The 17,687-nt window shown below is 54.6% G+C and overlaps 1 protein-coding gene across 1 annotated transcript; it reads right to left on the reverse strand.

The window, feature by feature from the left end:
* Positions 1 to 440: 440 nt before the first annotated feature.
* LOC116944112 (GTP-binding protein GEM-like) lies at positions 441 to 16,118 on the reverse strand. The gene is made up of 5 exons (XM_032957541.2): positions 15,528 to 16,118; positions 6,410 to 6,891; positions 5,975 to 6,054; positions 4,336 to 4,540; positions 441 to 4,091 (listed from the first exon to the last, which is right to left on the reverse strand). The coding sequence occupies exons 2-5, from the start codon at positions 6,888 to 6,890 to the stop codon at positions 3,628 to 3,630; spliced, it is 1,230 nt and encodes a 409-aa protein (XP_032813432.2). The 5' UTR covers position 6,891; positions 15,528 to 16,118; the 3' UTR covers positions 441 to 3,627.
* Positions 16,119 to 17,687: the final 1,569 nt, after the last annotated feature.

Raw genomic sequence — 17,687 nt, forward strand, 5'->3', positions numbered from 1 at the left:
CCTGGAGTAAAACAAAAATAACCTTTGACTCACATTACATGGCTTCAATCCCATCCCTGGCACCTGTATATTTGGAGTTTGCATGTTTTCCCCGTGGTCGTGTGAATTTTTCTTCGAGTCCTCCAGTTTTTCGCTCCACATCGAGACATATTTAGAGTTTTGGCTGCTATAAATCTCCACATGATAAACCACTTCGTTGAGCTATCATTTGTGGCCAGGTGGATTCTCCAACACACCGGTGTGCCATACTAGTAACGAATTATGTTCACGTGACAAACCTTACTAATTGGCTGTGTCGGGTGGTGACGGGTTTAACGACACATTTATTTTGACGTTACCTAACCTAAAAGCCTGTATTATAATAATAGTTTCGCGATAAAGATACATTTGTATGAACATTCAATGTGTAAATACACAAAGGATAAACACCGCACTCGAAGCACGCTTATAAAACGGTTTATTTCCAATTGGAGTCAAAACAATCCAACGGACCTCTGCATCAATCAATATATCGTTAGGTGTTCACACACACAGCATAGGTATAAGCGGCAGATCAGAACCTACAACTCTTAGAAAACTCTTGAGGAATATTTGTTCATACAGTTAAATATAAAATCTAACTTTTAAAGCATGTAGGTGTGTTTGTGTACACTATGTACATGTACTGCAATAAGGCAAACGGTTTCGACCCTGCACGCAATGCATAAACCCGCAACACTCTCAGGGGCGTATCGAATGTTGTGTTTTCATTGCGACCATTCATACGTGTCTGCCGATCAATTATTAATGCGCCATATCCATAGCGGCACAGCCACACAGAAAGGAGATATCGTACGCGGTGACGCGGAGTGGCCACCCCGCTCCGCTCCGCCGTCGCACCGTTGCATATTGAGCCACAGCGGCAGCAGCAGCAGCGCCGTGGCTAGGAGATGTTAACTACCTCGCCTGGTATACAGGACGTCGTGGGTTCGATCCCAATCCCGACCCTGAAGCCTGCTGTATATTTGGAGTTTGCGTGTTCTCCCCGTGAGTCGCGTGGGCTTTTCTCCGGACCCTCCGGGTTTTTTTCCCTCCCGATGTAGAAACACGCCTTTTAGAGTATTTGGCTGCTCTATACATTTCCACGCGATAAGCCGCTTCGTTGAGCTATCGTCTGTGGCCAGGTGGCTTCTGAAAAGAGCTATATCGTTCCGTGGGCATTACCTAGTAAAATTAAAATAGCTTAGTTTAGTTTTAGCAGCAGTAGCCCCGTGGCTCTTCGGTTTGGCGTCGGTCAAGCCAAGGTGAGAAACTGTCGCTTAGTCCGAGAGTCGCGCGTCACTGTTGTAATGATTAAAGTGAAATGACACGTCACTCTCACTGTTACGTGTTTGTGCGGCATGCTGATGAGATGGAACCAACAAAAACAACATTATCTGAAACGTAAGCAGAAACCATATTTTTTTAAAATGTAACTAAAGTCTATCAATGGTGAAGTGTATGGGTTCATCTGGCCACGTGGCACGGGGTTAGACTGCTTGACTCACATTTAGACGGTTAAGGAATTCAAATCACGTTTAGGAGTTAACTCCAGGATAGAAGAGTGCCACTTGAAATTAATTGCATGTCCCATGGAGAGACTGGCCCCTCCCAAAGTAATGTAGATATCCCACTGCCGAGTCAAGGCCGCGGGACACAGATGGGTCTCGCCTCGATTGAGCAGGGAAACACTCGAAATACGAATCGTGTTTTGGTTTGACGCTGTGCGAATATTAAGTGCATCGTGATGCTGAAAGAAACGGCGCTTTGTGAACGAAGTGCCCATTTGTCATGGTAATCCTTGTCCGTAGGGAGAAAGAGCCACTTCGTATGAGACTGGAGACAGAGAGGGGGGGGGGGGGTACCCCAGGCATACAATAAATTACATGTGCCCTCAATACGTCTGCTCATAATTCTCCGGCAGGAGAAAGCGAGCCACTTCGCCGTCAACCAGCGGTGACAATATCCAGGATGCAAGACGCAGAGGTGGCGGCTGACATTCACGTGAATGAAGCGCAGGTCCGTTAAGAAACATTCTGGTAAAGGTGTCAAAAAAGAGTGTTAACCTCTTCGCACAGACCTTTGTCTTTCCAGCACTCGCTGCTGAAAAACAACAGCACCGATTAAAAGGGGCTTTCTGAAATATAAATTTTGTAAAAATGTAAAATATGATTTTGGAAGCTGTGGATGACCGACAACTTTGTCTAAAGCCACTCACTGTCGTCCTGCAGGAAATGCCCTCCCGAGGTTGTAATTGAACATCATAACAATGAGTGACAATAATTTAGGGTTTTATTCTTTTCCAGCCAAGCCGAGGTGTCTCTCCCCCCCCCCCTCCCCCCTCCTGCACAAAATTCTATTTTGGTCAGTACTGCTGTCGACTGGTGGCCTGAGCCCATTAATGGAAACTTCACATTGCCATGGCAGGGATCAGTCTATTCGTTGAAACAATCACTATTTACACACATCGGTACTAATTGTGTTGATCCCAGGGGGATGATGGGGGTAGCATAACCCCCCAACTAGCATTTTAATTCATGACGTTCTAATCATGAGACAAGCACTCCCAATCGCCGCTTGTTGCAGAGGTTCACGGTTCGAAATCCAGCGGCCGCCCTGGTTATCGCTGCACTGTGCAACAACCGTAGCAGCACAACGCGCCATCTGCTTCACAGTGAACGTTCGAAATCCCCTGACGCCGTTCGCGAGAGTAGGCCATTGCGTGTCCAAATTTGAAAATGACGCGCAGATTACTCAATCGTGATTATCCACAGCAAGACATCGCCCCCGCCCCTCCGACTGGCACTGGCAGACTGATGCCCGTTTTGCAGGCCGACTGCCAAGTCGCTTTGTGCCGCGCAGGGGCAGCTGCCGCCGGGGGTGCCCCTTCGATTTATTCAGCTGTGACGTTGAGCGATGTGAGAAGCGCCGGCATACACGGGGTGCTACATTCAAAACGAATCCTCGTAAATTGTCAATTTTGCGGCAAGAAGGGGTGGGGTTTCACTTGCACAAGTCCGGGTTACACGCGTGGCTTAAACAACACGAGTAATTGCAAAAAAGGCTGCGACATTCTGTCCATTGTCACACGTTGGGTGCAATTGAAATGTAGTTGGGCCGTACAGCCAAATTGCATACCTGATGCAGTAATGGTTTTACGTGCCTGGCTGACAAGCGAGGCGAATCAATTGCCCCCGACTTGCTTAGGCGACGCCGTACCTTTGCCACGGCGCAGCACGCTGCGGTGACCACGACGCAGTCGCTCGAAACCCAACGGGTTTGCGCTTCGGGACACCGATCAGAATCAAATGAAAATAAAAAGAAGAGACTCCTGTATTTTTCCATCCATTGCGCTGTCACGACAATGGCAGAGAGACAGATATTTGTGTGGCAGAAGGCATGGGGAGGGTGGGGGGGGGTGGTGGTGAGGGATGAAGGGAGGGAGCGAGAGAAATGAGCCGGCGCATCCCGTAACGCGGTCGTGGCTGAAGCAGGAGGTTTCGCGCGAGGTTTGTCTGTCCTTTCACAAGTTCAAGCGAGGGCACCGAGTCTCCCCCCCCCCGCCACCACCACCGACCACCTTTGGATGCGCATCCAGCGCCGCCTCGCTCACAGCACGGAGAGGTCGTGGCACGACTTGGACTTGACGCGGAAGGCCAGCCTCCCGGCGCCGCGGGCCACCATGAAGCGGCTGAGGATGCGCCACGCGCGCTTCGTGAGGCTCTCCTTGCGCCGCGCGTAGCGGTGGTGGTGGCAGGAGGGGTGGTGGCGCGGGCAGGCGGAGGACAAGACGGCCCCGGCCGAGGACGGCGCGGACCCCGCCGACGATGACGAGGAGGAGGAGGAGGAGGCGGAGGAGGACGAGGCGGAGGCGCAGGAGGAGGAGGAGAGGAGGCCGGATGGGCGGAGGAGGCGGCCGGCTTCGTCCCGGCGCTCGCGCTCCAGGTCGCCTCGCCGTCGCCGCAGGCGCAGCTGTCGCACGACGCCGTGGTAGAGCTCGCGCACGTTGTGCTGCAGCGCCGCCGACGTCTCGATGAACTTGCAGTCGAAGACGGCGGCGCATGCGCGGCCCTCTGCGGGGGGGATGCGCGAACGTTACCACCGGGGAGACAAAGGTGGCCGGGCGTGGTGCCGGCCACCCACCCCCTCGTGCGTGGTGCCGGCCTTCGCAGGTGCTGCTCGCTAACGGCAATTGCCCCAAACAGTCTGCCAAGGCTATACGGGGGATCTTTGCCTTTGTTAGCGGGCGCGAGTGCGGGCGTGCGGGCGTGCGTGCGTGCGCGGGGTGCGTTTGGCGTCGCGGGGATCGGCCCTCACCGTCCACGCTGACCTCCCGCGAGCGGACGAGGTCACTCTTGTTGCCCACGAGGATGATGGGGACGTCGTCCGCCTGCCGCGCCTTGCGCACCTGGATGCGCATCTCGGCCGCGCGTTCGAAGCTCGCGCGCTCCGCGATGGAGTACACGATGATGTAGGCGTCTCCGGCGTGGGCCAACTCGTCGTCCAGCCACTCCTCGCCCGCCTGCCGCCCCACACCGAGACAAACGCGGGGGTGACGCTTCGTCAAAAAAAACCCTCGACCGCACCCCAAGAGGCGCTGGCTGAAAACACCTGGCTCGCCATGCCTCGTCATCACCGCTGGCTTGGCCACGGAACAATAGCGTGGACAATTTGCGAGGTTTTTTTTTTTTTGTCGCGGTGGTGGGGTGGGATAAACCCACAAAAGTTCACCAGAGTCATCACGGACACTCTCTCATGGTGCGTATAATGATCAATCGGCTGACGCTGTGGGAAGTAGCACGGTTTGTTGGATACTCGATGTGCACTCCTGTGGGAAAACGTCTCAAGCGTCAAATCAAAACCTGTGCACTTGTTAAATGTCTGCAACTTCGCAGACCTGCGGTGTGAGGTGTGATTTCCAACTGTATGTTGAGAATAACCTTCTGCCAGAAACTTCAGCCCGCTACGATTTTATTTTCGTCACAAGGCGGTGGTGACGTTGATGCTGTGTCGAGGAGTAGCCTGATTGCTTTGGAAAGTGACCCCTCTTTATAGATTTTTTTAAAATCAAATAAGTACCCTGTTAGATAAAATTAGCACCACTTTGTGGAAAATTATCAGTTGTCTTCGTACGGATATAACTCTGGAATGTCCAATGCAGGCTCAGGGCCACCAACAGAGATGAATGCCACTTTCTCATGAGAACAAGAAGACTTGTGAAAGCAAAAACAATACCCCAGTGGCTGTTGCGAAATAACAACAGCCACTTGGAGCAATGACGCACAAAAGCGTCGATTCCTTTGCGAAGCGACCACACACACACAGCCGCCCGTTTACAAAAAAATCACTACGTTTAACCGCGCCTGTAGCTGAACAATAAGCCGTTTTAAACACACACGTGCAGTGGAGAAAAAAAACCCCAGAACAACAACGTCGCTCCAAAAATAGGAATGCTGCGACGCTAAATGGTACCACGTGTGTGGCGTTGGCTTGAGCGGCGTGCGCAATGAAGCCGCGTGTTCGTGATCACGTGCTGCGCCGTCGTGCCGGCAGCTCCGCGTGTGGGGAACGGTGGCTTAGCGGTTAGCGCAAAGCGCTGTGAACCTGATGACCCGAGTTCGATCCCCGCCCCATGGCCAACATCGATGAAAATTACTGTACCTGCACCGATCCCGAGTCTCCCTCGGGTTGGCTCAGCCTCAAATCGATAGCTGGCGCGGTGTGTAAACATCGCCATTGGGTGAGACAAAGGGCGACCGGGCGTGTTGCTGATCACCCACCCCCCTCCTGTGCCGTGGCGACCTTCATAGGTGCTAGCTAACAGCACTTGCCCCACAAGTCTGCTAAGGCTATACGGGGGGGTATTTAGCCTTTGCTTGAACAAGCAGAGCGTCTCCCCCCCTCCCCCCTCTCCCCCTGCGCTGAAGACACTGCCTCGAGCGCTCCTCTCTCTCACCTGGCCACAGAACTCGAGCAGGGCGAGCGTGGTCTCCTCGCCGTCCACCACCACGCTGCGCTGGTAGTAGTCCTCCACGGCTGGTAGGGGGAGAGAGACCACGAACGCGTCAACGCACTCAAGCGGCACGTCCGCTCGTTTCGTGAGCGCGAATGAATGACGCCACGAACACTGTCCCCTTCTGATCTCATCAAACGCTGCATTTGTATCGAACGCCTTCACTCAAGGCGCACGACACGGCTTACAAGACGGGTGACACAGAATTGAATGATTTCGGGTGGCAGGGGCGTGCTGCAATGACTGAGCAATGAGTGACGGCGATAGAGGGGTACTTAAGGGATCACTACAAGGTAGAGGATGGGATGGGAAGGAGTGGAGGAGCGAGGGGTTGTCATGGGGAAGAGGAGGGGCAATCGAGAAGAGGTTGAGGCTCACCGAAATCGGCGTCGTAGTCATCCTCGACGCCACCGAAGATGCGAGCCAGGGTGGACTTGCCGACGCCCGGCTCGCCCAGAAGCATGGCCCTGTAAGACGGCAGATGCGGCGGCGGCGGCTGGAACTGCCGGGCGAGGCGACAAGGAGCCACGGTGAGCTCGGGGCTGGCGCTGCCCTCGCTCGCCCCGGATGAGTTTGACAGCAGCGAGTCGGCCGAATCGGTCGACCACCTGGGCCGCTGTGCGCCGCTATCGCCGCCCGCGCCTGCTGGCGCCCGTGCTCCAACTCCTCCGGCTCCTCCGGCGACGGCGCGCCGAGCCCGGGGCCGCATCCCGGTGCCCTGCGCCGAGCGCAGCCTCCGCGGCGGGACGTCGAGGCGGGCGCCGGTTGCGGCGGCTGTGGGGGCCGCGTGGCGCGGGGGCAGCTGCGGGCCGCCGGCGCTCTTCGGCGTCGGGGCAGGCTCGGCCACGTTGAGCGTCATCCTGGTGGAGAACGGAACACATTCGAGGTCACAGCGCCGACCGACGGTGACGAGACTGCCGATGGTGCTGCTGATGATGCTGCTGCTGATGCTGCAGATTGCACCGTCACTGATGATGATGATGTTGATACTGCTGCTACTGCTGCCGACGAAAGGTGCAAAGTTCGGCAGATGTTGATGGTAATGACAGTTAAAAGGTGTGATGGTGGATGTCACTGATTTTGATGATGACAGTCGGCGACGATGACGCACGCTGATATTCGGTGATGATGATGATGAGCATCACGATGATGACGAGGATAAGGGGCTAGAGCTGACTTTGTGCATTCAAACTGGTGACCTTGAGCCTATTCAACCAACAGATTCTGCTGCGCTGCCTTACAAAACCGCCCCGGGTGCATGCTGTTCACAGCCAGCAGTCATAGCAACCCACGGTCCCACCACACAATCATCAGGCGACAATCTCCAACGCTGGGAAAGTTTGTGAAGCCTCAACGGCCCTCTCGTTCCTTGGCCAGCAGCGTCTGACTTTAATTCTCTCACCCCACTCCCCTCCCCCCACCGCGTGCAGAAACCCAATTGGACTTTTGGCGAGCTCATTAACCAAGTCAGATTACATCACGTTCCATTACGTCAACGTCTCTGCGGCTGTGCGCGTCGCCGTTTTCTTATAATGCTCACGAACGACGCGAGATTGTCTTTTGTTTATAATAAATATAGAAAAAAAAACAATCCCGCGAGGCTGGAGCACAAGCCGGTGTAGTGTTTCCGCGCACCGCGCGCGCATTGTGCCCGCAAAATATCAGGCGGCTCGAGAGTGCAATGACGCGGTGCCGTGCGCACGGCTTAGCCTTTCTAGTCCCAGTGAGATTTCTGATCGTTGTGAGACAAATTGATAATCCTGTCTATTTGCTGCGTTGCCCCGTTGTTCTCGCCCGCAACATCCCGTGATATCCCCCCCTATGCCCAGTCACTCTGTTATGCTGTCACGGCGACTGCGACCAGCCGATTCCACGTCGTTTCGCGTGCTCGTCGTCCTTGTATTGCGTCCCATGTTCATTGCCTGTGACCAAACCCCGAGGAACCAAGCCAGGTTGCGGCGTTCATGGGGCTCAGTGGCCTCACCTCACCGCTGTGCCACCACCACTCCATCCATCCCAGCAATTGACCACATTTTGTAAAAGTTTCAATGGTGTTATATTCCATCTTATTACCTGTCAATTCTAGAATTCACATCAAATTATCTCCTACCTATACTATCCGTTCTTGTATATTATAATCCTGTTCTATCATAACAAATTTTCTCTGTATCCTGCCCTCTGCAATTTTTGCTTTTCAATATTTTTTCCCTATATTATTCAATCTCCTCTTTCCTATTCCTGCTATCCTGGTATACAGCAATTCTACTCGAATTTGTATCCGTTTCTCTCTACCCCCCCCCCCCCTGTTTCCCACCACAACCCAAGTTATTCCCAACTTCCCATTGACCAAATCGCTCGGAAGAGGGCCCCCCACCTATCTCGTCAGCTCTCAGAAGCTAAGCAGAGTTGTGTTGAGCTGGGAGAGCGGCGAGGATGCCCGACCAGCCGTGGCGTGCCGAGCATGGGGGCAGTGGGGTGCCTTGCCCCCCCTCCCCCGCTGCCCCCGCCTCGTGGCCAAAGCTACGAGTTGCCCCCCCCCCCCCATCGCGACAATCACCGTGAGATGTTTCCTACAATATTGGGCGCCCCACGCGACTAATTACCGCAACCCTCTGAGCTGATAATGTCGTTACCACGCGATTCACGACTCGCATGCATAAATTAAGGCGTTGCAGGCTACTGCGGTGTAACATCGTCAGCAGAGTGCAGTGCAGCAACCACTGTTGCATTGTACTGTAGTGTGCTCCGGCATCTATGTTCCACGTCTTCACCATCTCTTGCACGAGCGAGCGTGGTGAAACACGCTCAAATAATACCAGCCCCCGAGGCGGGCACCACCGCGTTGGGGACAGATCCTCATCCAGCAGTGGCATCGACCACGTGCACATTGCGGGCATACAACAGCCCGGGCAGCAGAGCACGTGACCCCGGCTTGCCCACGCGCCACGGCGTCACAAAAATAACCGCGCCACGCGGGGTCGGGGGGGTGGCTCTAACGATGTAAAATTTTCAAGTTCAATTTTCGCTGTGTAATAGCTTTAAAACATGTGATGGAGCATTACCAGCATTACCATCAAAATATGAACTGCTCTATATATTCTCATGCAAGGATGAGAACTTGAAAGATATGAATTGCTTCCAACATGTATTCATTAAAATGGTTTAATTGAAAATAGAACAATCAAACATAGAACAATTGTTAAGTTAAATAAATAAAGTTATCATGATAAAAAAATAAAACAATTCCAATAAGAGTGTAATAGGACTTTTCGAATCGCAAAAAAATCGCAGCCTTTCCGATTTGCTAATCGCATTGTTTCTAATTGCGATTTCGATTTGAAATCGATTAATCGGTCAGCCCTACTCTACTGCCACGAGGGGGAGGGAGGAGGAGGGGGCTTAGTTAGACACACGGAGCCCCAGGCAGGCGGGAAGGAACACGAGGGTTTTGGTTCCCTTTAGCCCGTGGCAGGCGTCGGGTTTCGCGTTTCGTGCCTGACTTTATATATAACAAAAAAACATGTGAGCAGCAACGGTGCCGGGAGCCGTGAATCCCGCGTCCGTTGATGACGGCTGCTGTCAAAAAAAAAGAGCCGCTGTCTCGCACGTGCGCCGGTGAGTCCGTGTGTAAAGCGAGCTACGTACGGTGGTGCGTCCGCGTGTAAAGCGAGCTACGTGCGGTGGTGCAGTGAGTCCGTGTGTAAAGCGAGCTACGTGGTGCGGTGAGTCCGTGTGTAAAGCGAGCTACGTGGTGCGGTGAGTCCGTGTGTAAAGCGAGCTACGTGGTGCGGTGAGTCCGTGTGTAAAGCGAGCTACGTGGTGCGGTGAGTCCGTGTGTAAAGCGAGCTACGTGGTGCGGTGAGTCCGTGTGTAAAGCGAGCTACGTGGTGCGGTGAGTCCGTGTGTAAAGCGAGCTACGTGGTGCGGTGAGTCCGTGTGTAAAGCGAGCTACGTGCGGCGGTGAGTCCGTGTGTAAAGCGAGCTATGTGGTGCGGTGAGTCCGTGTGTAAAGCGAGCTACGTGGTGCGGTGAGTCCGTGTGTAAAGCGAGCTACGTGGTGCGGTAAGTCCGTGTGTAAAGCGAGCTACGTGGTGCGGTGAGTCCGTGTGTAAAGCGAGCTACGTGGTGCGGTGAGTCCGTGTGTAAAGCGAGCTACGTGGTGCGGTGAGTCCGTGTGTAAAGCGAGCTACGTGGTGCGGTGAGTCCGTGTGTAAAGCGAGCTACGTGGTGCGGTGAGTCCGTGTGTAAAGCGAGCTACGTGCGGCGGTGAGTCCGTGTGTAAAGCGAGCTACGTGGTGCGGTGAGTCCGTGTGTAAAGCGAGCTACGTGGTGCGGTGAGTCCGTGTGTAAAGCGAGCTACGTGGTGCGGTGAGTCCGTGTGTAAAGCGAGCTACGTGGTGCGGTGAGTCCGTGTGTAAAGCGAGCTACGTGGTGCGGTGAGTCCGTGTGTAAAGCGAGCTACGTGGTGCGGTGAGTCCCTGTGTAAAGCGAGCTACGTGGTGCGGTGAGTCCGTGTGTAAAGCGAGCTACGTGGTGCGGTGTGTCCGTGTGTAAAGCGAGCTACGTGGTGCGGTGAGTCCGTGTGTAAAGCGAGCTACGTGGTGCGGTGTGTCCGTGTGTAAAGCGAGCTACGTGGTGCGGTGAGTCCGTGTGTAAAGCGAGCTACGTGGTGCGGTGTGTCCGTGTGTAAAGCGAGCTACGTGGTGCGGTGTGTCCGTGTGTAAAGCGAGCTACGTGGTGCGGTGAGTCCGTGTGTAAAGCGAGCTACGTGGTGCGGTGAGTCCGTGTGTAAAGCGAGCTACGTGGTGCGGTGAGTCCGTGTGTAAAGCGAGCTACGTGGTGCGGTGAGTCCGTGTGTAAAGCGAGCTACGTGGTGCGGTGAGTCCGTGTGTAAAGCGAGCTACGTGGTGCGGTGAGTCCGTGTGTAAAGCGAGCTACGTGGTGCGGTGTGTCCGTGTGTAAAGCGAGCTACGTGGTGCGGTGAGTCCGTGTGTAAAGCGAGCTACGTGGTGCGGTGAGTCCGTGTGTAAAGCGAGCTACGTGGTGCGGTGAGTCCGTGTGTAAAGCGAGCTACGTGGTGCGGTGAGTCCGTGTGTAAAGCGAGCTACGTGGTGCGGTGAGTCCGTGTGTAAAGCGAGCTACGTGGTGCGGTGTGTCCGTGTGTAAAGCGAGCTGCGTGGTGCGGTGAGTCCGTGTGTAAAGCGAGCTACGTGGTGCGGTGAGTCCGTGTGTAAAGCGAGCTACGTGGTGCGGTGAGTCCGTGTGTAAAGCGAGCTACGTGGTGCGGTGAGTCCGTGTGTAAAGCGAGCTACGTGGTGCGGTGAGTCCGTGTGTAAAGCGAGCTACGTGGTGCGGTGTGTCCGTGTGTAAAGCGAGCTGCGTGGTGCGGTGAGTCCGTGTGTAAAGCGAGCTACGTGGTGCGGTGAGTCCGTGTGTAAAGCGAGCTGCGTGGTGCGGTGAGTCCGTGTGTAAAGCGAGCTACGTGGTGCGGTGTGTCCGTGTGTAAAGCGAGCTACGTGGTGCGGTGAGTCCGTGTGTAAAGCGAGCTACGTGGTGCGGTGTGTCCGTGTGTAAAGCGAGCTACGTGGTGCGGTGAGTCCGTGTGTAAAGCGAGCTACGTGGTGCGGTGTGTCCGTGTGTAAAGCGAGCTACGTGGTGCGGTGAGTCCGTGTGTAAAGCGAGCTACGTGGTGCGGTGTGTCCGTGTGTAAAGCGAGCTACGTGGTGCGGTGAGTCCGTGTGTAAAGCGAGCTACGTGGTGCGGTGTGTCCGTGTGTAAAGCGAGCTGCGTGGTGCGGTGAGTCCGTGTGTAAAGCGAGCTACGTGGTGCGGTGAGTCCGTGTGTAAAGCGAGCTGCGTGGTGCGGTGAGTCCGTGTGTAAAGCGAGCTACGTGGTGCGGTGTGTCCGTGTGTAAAGCGAGCTACGTGGTGCGGTGAGTCCGTGTGTAAAGCGAGCTACGTGGTGCGGTGTGTCCGTGTGTAAAGCGAGCTACGTGGTGCGGTGAGTCCGTGTGTAAAGCGAGCTACGTGGTGCGGTGTGTCCGTGTGTAAAGCGAGCTACGTGGTGCGGTGAGTCCGTGTGTAAAGCGAGCTACGTGGTGCGGTGTGTCCGTGTGTAAAGCGAGCTACGTGGTGCGGTGAGTCCGTGTGTAAAGCGAGCTACGTGGTGCGGTGTGTCCGTGTGTAAAGCGAGCTACGTGGTGCGGTGAGTCCGTGTGTAAAGCGAGCTACGTGGTGCGGTGAGTCCGTGTGTAAAGCGAGCTACGTGGTGCGGTGAGTCCGTGTGTAAAGCGAGCTACGTGGTGCGGTGTGTCCGTGTGTAAAGCGAGCTACGTGGTGCGGTGAGTCCGTGTGTAAAGCGAGCTACGTGGTGCGGTGAGTCCGTGTGTAAAGCGAGCTACGTGGTGCGGTGAGTCCGTGTGTAAAGCGAGCTACGTGGTGCGGTGTGTCCGTGTGTAAAGCGAGCTACGTGATGCGGTGATTCCGTGTGTAAAGCGAGCTACGTGGTGCGGTGAGTCCGTGTGTAAAGCGAGCTACGTGGTACGGTGAGTCCGTGTGTAAAGCGAGCTACGTGGTGCGGTGTGTCCGTGTGTAAAGCGAGCTACGTGGTGCGGTGAGTCCGTGTGTAAAGCGAGCTACGTGGTGCGGTGAGTCCGTGTGTAAAGCGAGCTACGTGGTGCGGTGAGTCCGTGTGTAAAGCGAGCTACGTGGTGCGGTGAGTCCGTGTGTAAAGCGAGCTACGTGGTGCGGTGAGTCCGTGTGTAAAGCGAGCTACGTGGTGCGGTGAGTCCGTGTGTAAAGCGAGCTACGTGGTGCGGTGTGTCCGTGTGTAAAGCGAGCTACGTGGTGCGGTGAGTCCGTGTGTAAAGCGAGCTACGTGGTGCGGTGTGTCCGTGTGTAAAGCGAGTTACGTGGTGCGGTGAGTCCGTGTGTAAAGCGAGCTACGTGGTGCGGTGAGTCCGTGTGTAAAGCGAGCTACGTGGTGCGGTGAGTCCGTGTGTAAAGCGAGCTACGTGGTGCGGTGAGTCCGTGTGTAAAGCGAGCTACGTGGTGCGGTGAGTCCGTGTGTAAAGCGAGCTACGTGGTGCGGTGAGTCCGTGTGTAAAGCGAGCTACGTGGTGCGGTGAGTCCGTGTGTAAAGCGAGCTACGTGGTGCGGTGAGTCCGTGTGTAAAGCGAGCTACGTGGTGCGGTGAGTCCGTGTGTAAAGCGAGCTACGTGGTGCGGTGAGTCCGTGTGTAAAGCGAGCTACGTGGTGCGGTGAGTCCGTGTGTAAAGCGAGCTACGTGGTGCGGTGAGTCCGTGTGTAAAGCGAGCTGCGTGGTGCGGTGAGTCCGTGTGTAAAGCGAGCTGCGTGGTGCGGTGAGTCCGTGTGTAAAGCGAGCTACGTGGTGCGGTGAGTCCGTGTGTAAAGCGAGCTACGTGGTGCGGTGAGTCTGTGTGTAAAGCGAGCTACGTGGTGCGGTGAGTCCGTGTGTAAAGCGAGCTGCGTGGTGCGGTGAGTCCGTGTGTAAAGCGAGCTGCGTGGTGCGGTGAGTCCGTGTGTAAAGCGAGCTACGTGGTGCGGTGAGTCCGTGTGTAAAGCGAGCTACGTGGTGCGGTGAGTCCGTGTGTAAAGCGAGCTACGTGGTGCGGTGTGTCCGTGTGTAAAGCGAGCTACGTGGTGCGGTGAGTCCGTGTGTAAAGCGAGCTGCGTGCCGCGGCGCCTTGAGGGTTTTCTGTGACCGCCGCAAGCCGCCGCAACTGATCAGCGTGCTGGCCACACCGGGGATGGTAAAAATTTACCACCGCTGCCCCCCCCCCATCTCCCACCACGACCCACAAAGGAGTCGGGAAGGGCCTTCTGCCCGCCCTCCTTCCCCCAACCCTGCCGAGACGTTGCACCGTGCTATCCCGCACGGATTGCCAGAGAGAGGCAGAGAGACTCGCATGCACTTTGTAAAGCGCTGGTGGGAAGGAACACACATGTACAAAATGATATACGATAAATTAATTAAAAATTGAATACATCACATCGCTGTTTCGCACGTGCAGGTCGCGGTGCAACATTTCTCGCGGGACAGCCCGGACATTCCACAATCGTGTGACTCGGGGGGGTCAATATCTGCATCGTGGCAACTGCTTCCTACAAAGTAGTGCTGTTGTTATTGTCTTTCTACCGACTGGAGGCGGTTAATGGTGGTTTTAACCGTTATACACAATCGCTGTACATACGAGCAGTTCATGTGCTGTCCGCACGTATAAATCTGCTGATGCATTTCCATAATTTACGGGATAGCTTTAGTTGATATCATTGCATTAAGCATTACAAACGCAGCCTATTTGAGCATTAAGTAAGCGAGATATACAGTATTTGGTATCCCGTTAGCCTACATTTAACACGCGGCGATTATGGCCTTGCGGTGTGTATTAAACGCCCTTTTGGAGACATCAAATCATCATACTGCAGTTGAAAAGTCGGTGAAATTATGATGTGCGCGACGCCGAAGTCACGGTTAACGCTTTGGGACAGGCACGTCCCTCTGCGTGCATCTCATACATTGATGCCCATCGCACGACTGCCTCTTGAGCATCAGCGCAATCCTCGCCTCTCAAAGGCGCAGTCTATATCAGGAGCAGCAGTGCTTGGGAATCAAGTTAACACGCGTGCGCGCGTGTGTGTCTTTGTACAATGATGTACCGGGGAGCGGTCGCGCGCAGCGGTTATAGCGCTGCGCTACGAACCTGGTGACCCGGGTTCGATTCCCGGTCACGACTATCTAAACCGGTTCTGAGCCTCTCCTAGGTCGACTCAGCCGCAATTGAGTAGCTGGCGCAATGTGTAAACATCGCCACTCAGGAGACAAAGGCGGCCGGGCGTGGTGCCGTGCCCGTTTTCATAGGTGCTCGCTAACAGCACTTACCCCCAAAAGTCTATTAAGGCTGCACGGGGGATCTTTGTTTTGTATAATGATGTAACACTAACGCACAGTTACGTGCAACGAAGCCCTCCCCGCGCCGTGCCATTGACGTTGTCAGATCCATACTTCACCACACCGGTCAAGTGCAGGGTTGGTGCAGGGTGGGATACCCAGGACCCGTGTCAGAAGTCACTCGCCTACGTGATGTTAACCGTGGCCGGGAATCGAACTCGTGTGGCCACTGCTCTAGCCGACCCCTCTCCCGCCCCCGTGCGGGTACGCGTGTATGTCCCTCGACGTGCGTGTATGTACCGAGACGTGCGTGTATGTCCCTCGACGTGCGTGTATATCCCTCGACGTGCGTGTATGTACCTCGACGTGCGTGTATGTCCCTCGACGTGCGTGTATGTCCCTCGACGTGCGTGTATGTCCCTCGACGTGCGTGTATGTCCCTCGACGTGCGTGTATGTACCTCGACGTGCGTGTATGTCCCTCGACGTGCGTGTATGTACCTCGACGTGCGTGTATGTCCCTCGACGTGCGTGTATGTACCTCGACGTGCGTGTATGTACCTCGACGAGAAGCGCTATGCACGTACCTGCTGACGTAGGAGGCGAGCTGACGTTAACGACCTTGCAGCCGGTGAGTTTCGCCGTTGCGCAAGCCACGATCAGCAGCCACCACCAACACCACCACGCATGCACACGTGGTAAGAACACCGTGGGGATGTATGAGACTCCGCTGACTGGCTGTCTGTCTGGACGCTTGTTTGTCTATCTGTCTAAGTGGCTGGCTGATCGAGTGACTGGCAGTCTGACCAGCTGATTGACTGGATTCCTGACCAGCTGTCAACTTGACAGGCTGTCTGACCACTGTGTTTATTTGACCGGCTGTCTGACCAAGCCGCCTGTCTCTCCACTTGACTGACGATCCCTGCTTACGTGGCTGGCTGGCTGGCTGAGTACGAATGGAACGGCCAAGCAGGATGAGCCACCCCGGTGCCCGTGAGCTGAGTGATGCTGTGTGAGTCGAGGTAAGTGCGCGGGTGACTATTTATGGAGAGGATTGGGGGGTGGGGGGTTGGGGAGACCCGGGCCTGCTGTTCCATGCGTCACGATGCATGATGAGGGTTCCCCACGTAGTGGCTACCCACCCCCACCACCCTACTCCACTGTGAGGCGGAGCGACAAATCCGCACTCCGCCTCCTCCCGCTTCCCCTGCTCCCACCCCGTCTGTCTCCAAGAACCACACACGGGGTCGCACGCTCCTGTACCCTTCGCTACACGTGGCCTGCAGTCGGGTATCGTCAATAGGTGGCCTAAATTGACGACACTTTGTACGTGTGTACGTCGGACTTCTTTCGCACCGTACGTAGCCGCCGACCGTGCTAATCGGAGGTGCGGGGTAAAGGACGACAAGCTAAAACACAAAAAGCTGTTGTCATATCGGAAGGAAGAGCGTTTGCAGACGGCCGTAGAAGTGCATCTGAAAGCGCAACGCGCTGCGATGAACGCCGCCTTTGTTCGATGGTGAGCCAAGAGTCGCCACTGCGAGGATGATCGGAGTTCGCGTGATGCTTTATGCTGCTCGAGATCAGCAAGGGTATTGTGGTTCATGTGTGGCGAGCACTTTGTGTGCAATGAGTACATTAGCAGACAACACTCATGCCTTCCTCCCCATAGCTGTCCATTCACATCCAAAAAATAATCATTGCACATCTCATCTGCCAAACGCACTCCTCTGAGTGCATGAGTTCAGCAGCATTGGTTTTATTTTGTTCGATATTCATTGCCTCATCAAGCAGAGTCACGCTTGCTTTATTGTACTCCAATGCTGGTGAACTGTCAGATTTATAGGCAATGGACCCTCCAGGTGAGATTCTTTTCCAATATTATTATTGACAATGCTTGGTGATGATCATTAGGGTTGTAATTGATGAGTAGTGATTTCTGCGTGTATAATTTTAATATGGGATTATGCTGCTGCTGCTGTGGCGGTGATGATAGTCGGCACGCTGCACTTACTAACAAGGTCACCGCATCGCGCTCTCTCAGATGCGCTTCTGCTTATTCTACGGTTCCTCCGGCGTTTCCCTCCGCATTCAGAATGAACAACACGCCCTTAGAGTATGTTGACTGCTGTACATCTTCACGTGATAAGCCACTTCGTTGAGCTATCATTTGTGATGGCCAGATCGCTTCTGAAAAATAGCTGGTCGCTCAAGTGGGCCTCACCTGGTCAAATAAAAAGATAGCTTCGTTTAACACACAGGTTGTCATAGGGCATGTGGGGGATACGCTATGGGCAGCAGTGTAGCCACATCCGCTGTTGTCCCGTACTTATATACCCCCCCCCCCCCCCGTCTATGATCCCAGCCTTCACCACACGGCGCTGATCAGCGTGGTGGGTGTGGAGCCCTAATACAGCAGTGGATTTTACAGGAAAGAGTATAGACAAAAAAACCTCTGTAGAATGAGTTTATAAACATTATATCACATTTGTTGTCTTTCCACAATGAACTGGGCACGGGTAAGGGGTGGGGAGTCAATATTATCTGACATCCCAGCAGTGTTTGTTTAGCAAGCCTGGGTGTGCTGATGAGAGACCCAGGTCGAAACTTGTGCAGCGCTGTTTATGTTTAAACACGTGCTTTTGCTGGATAATATTGACCTGAAGAGCTCCTTGGCTGATTCGCAAAACGAATATTTTATTTATTTGTGGGGAGACGAGCCAGCAGAGGTCCGTGTACTACTACTA

This window comes from Petromyzon marinus, chromosome 20, assembly GCF_048934315.1.
Source record: "Petromyzon marinus isolate PM22_M1 ecotype Great Lakes invasive population chromosome 20, UKy_Petmar_22M1.pri1.0, whole genome shotgun sequence".
In the NCBI taxonomy this organism is placed as follows: Eukaryota; Metazoa; Chordata; class Hyperoartia; order Petromyzontiformes; family Petromyzontidae; genus Petromyzon; species Petromyzon marinus.

Excerpts from the sequence above, each read along its gene's own strand:
- LOC116944112 (XM_032957541.2), bottom strand. The coding sequence starts at position 6,890 with ATGACGCTCAACGTGGCCGAGCCTGCCCCGACGCCGAAGAGCGCCGGC. Across the intron at positions 6,055-6,409 it reads TGACTACGACGCCGATTTCG|CCGTGGAGGACTACTACCAG; the intron begins GTGAGCCTCAAC and ends TCCCCCTACCAG. Across the intron at positions 4,541-5,974 it reads TGCTCGAGTTCTGTGGCCAG|GCGGGCGAGGAGTGGCTGGA; the intron begins GTGAGAGAGAGG and ends GTGGGGCGGCAG.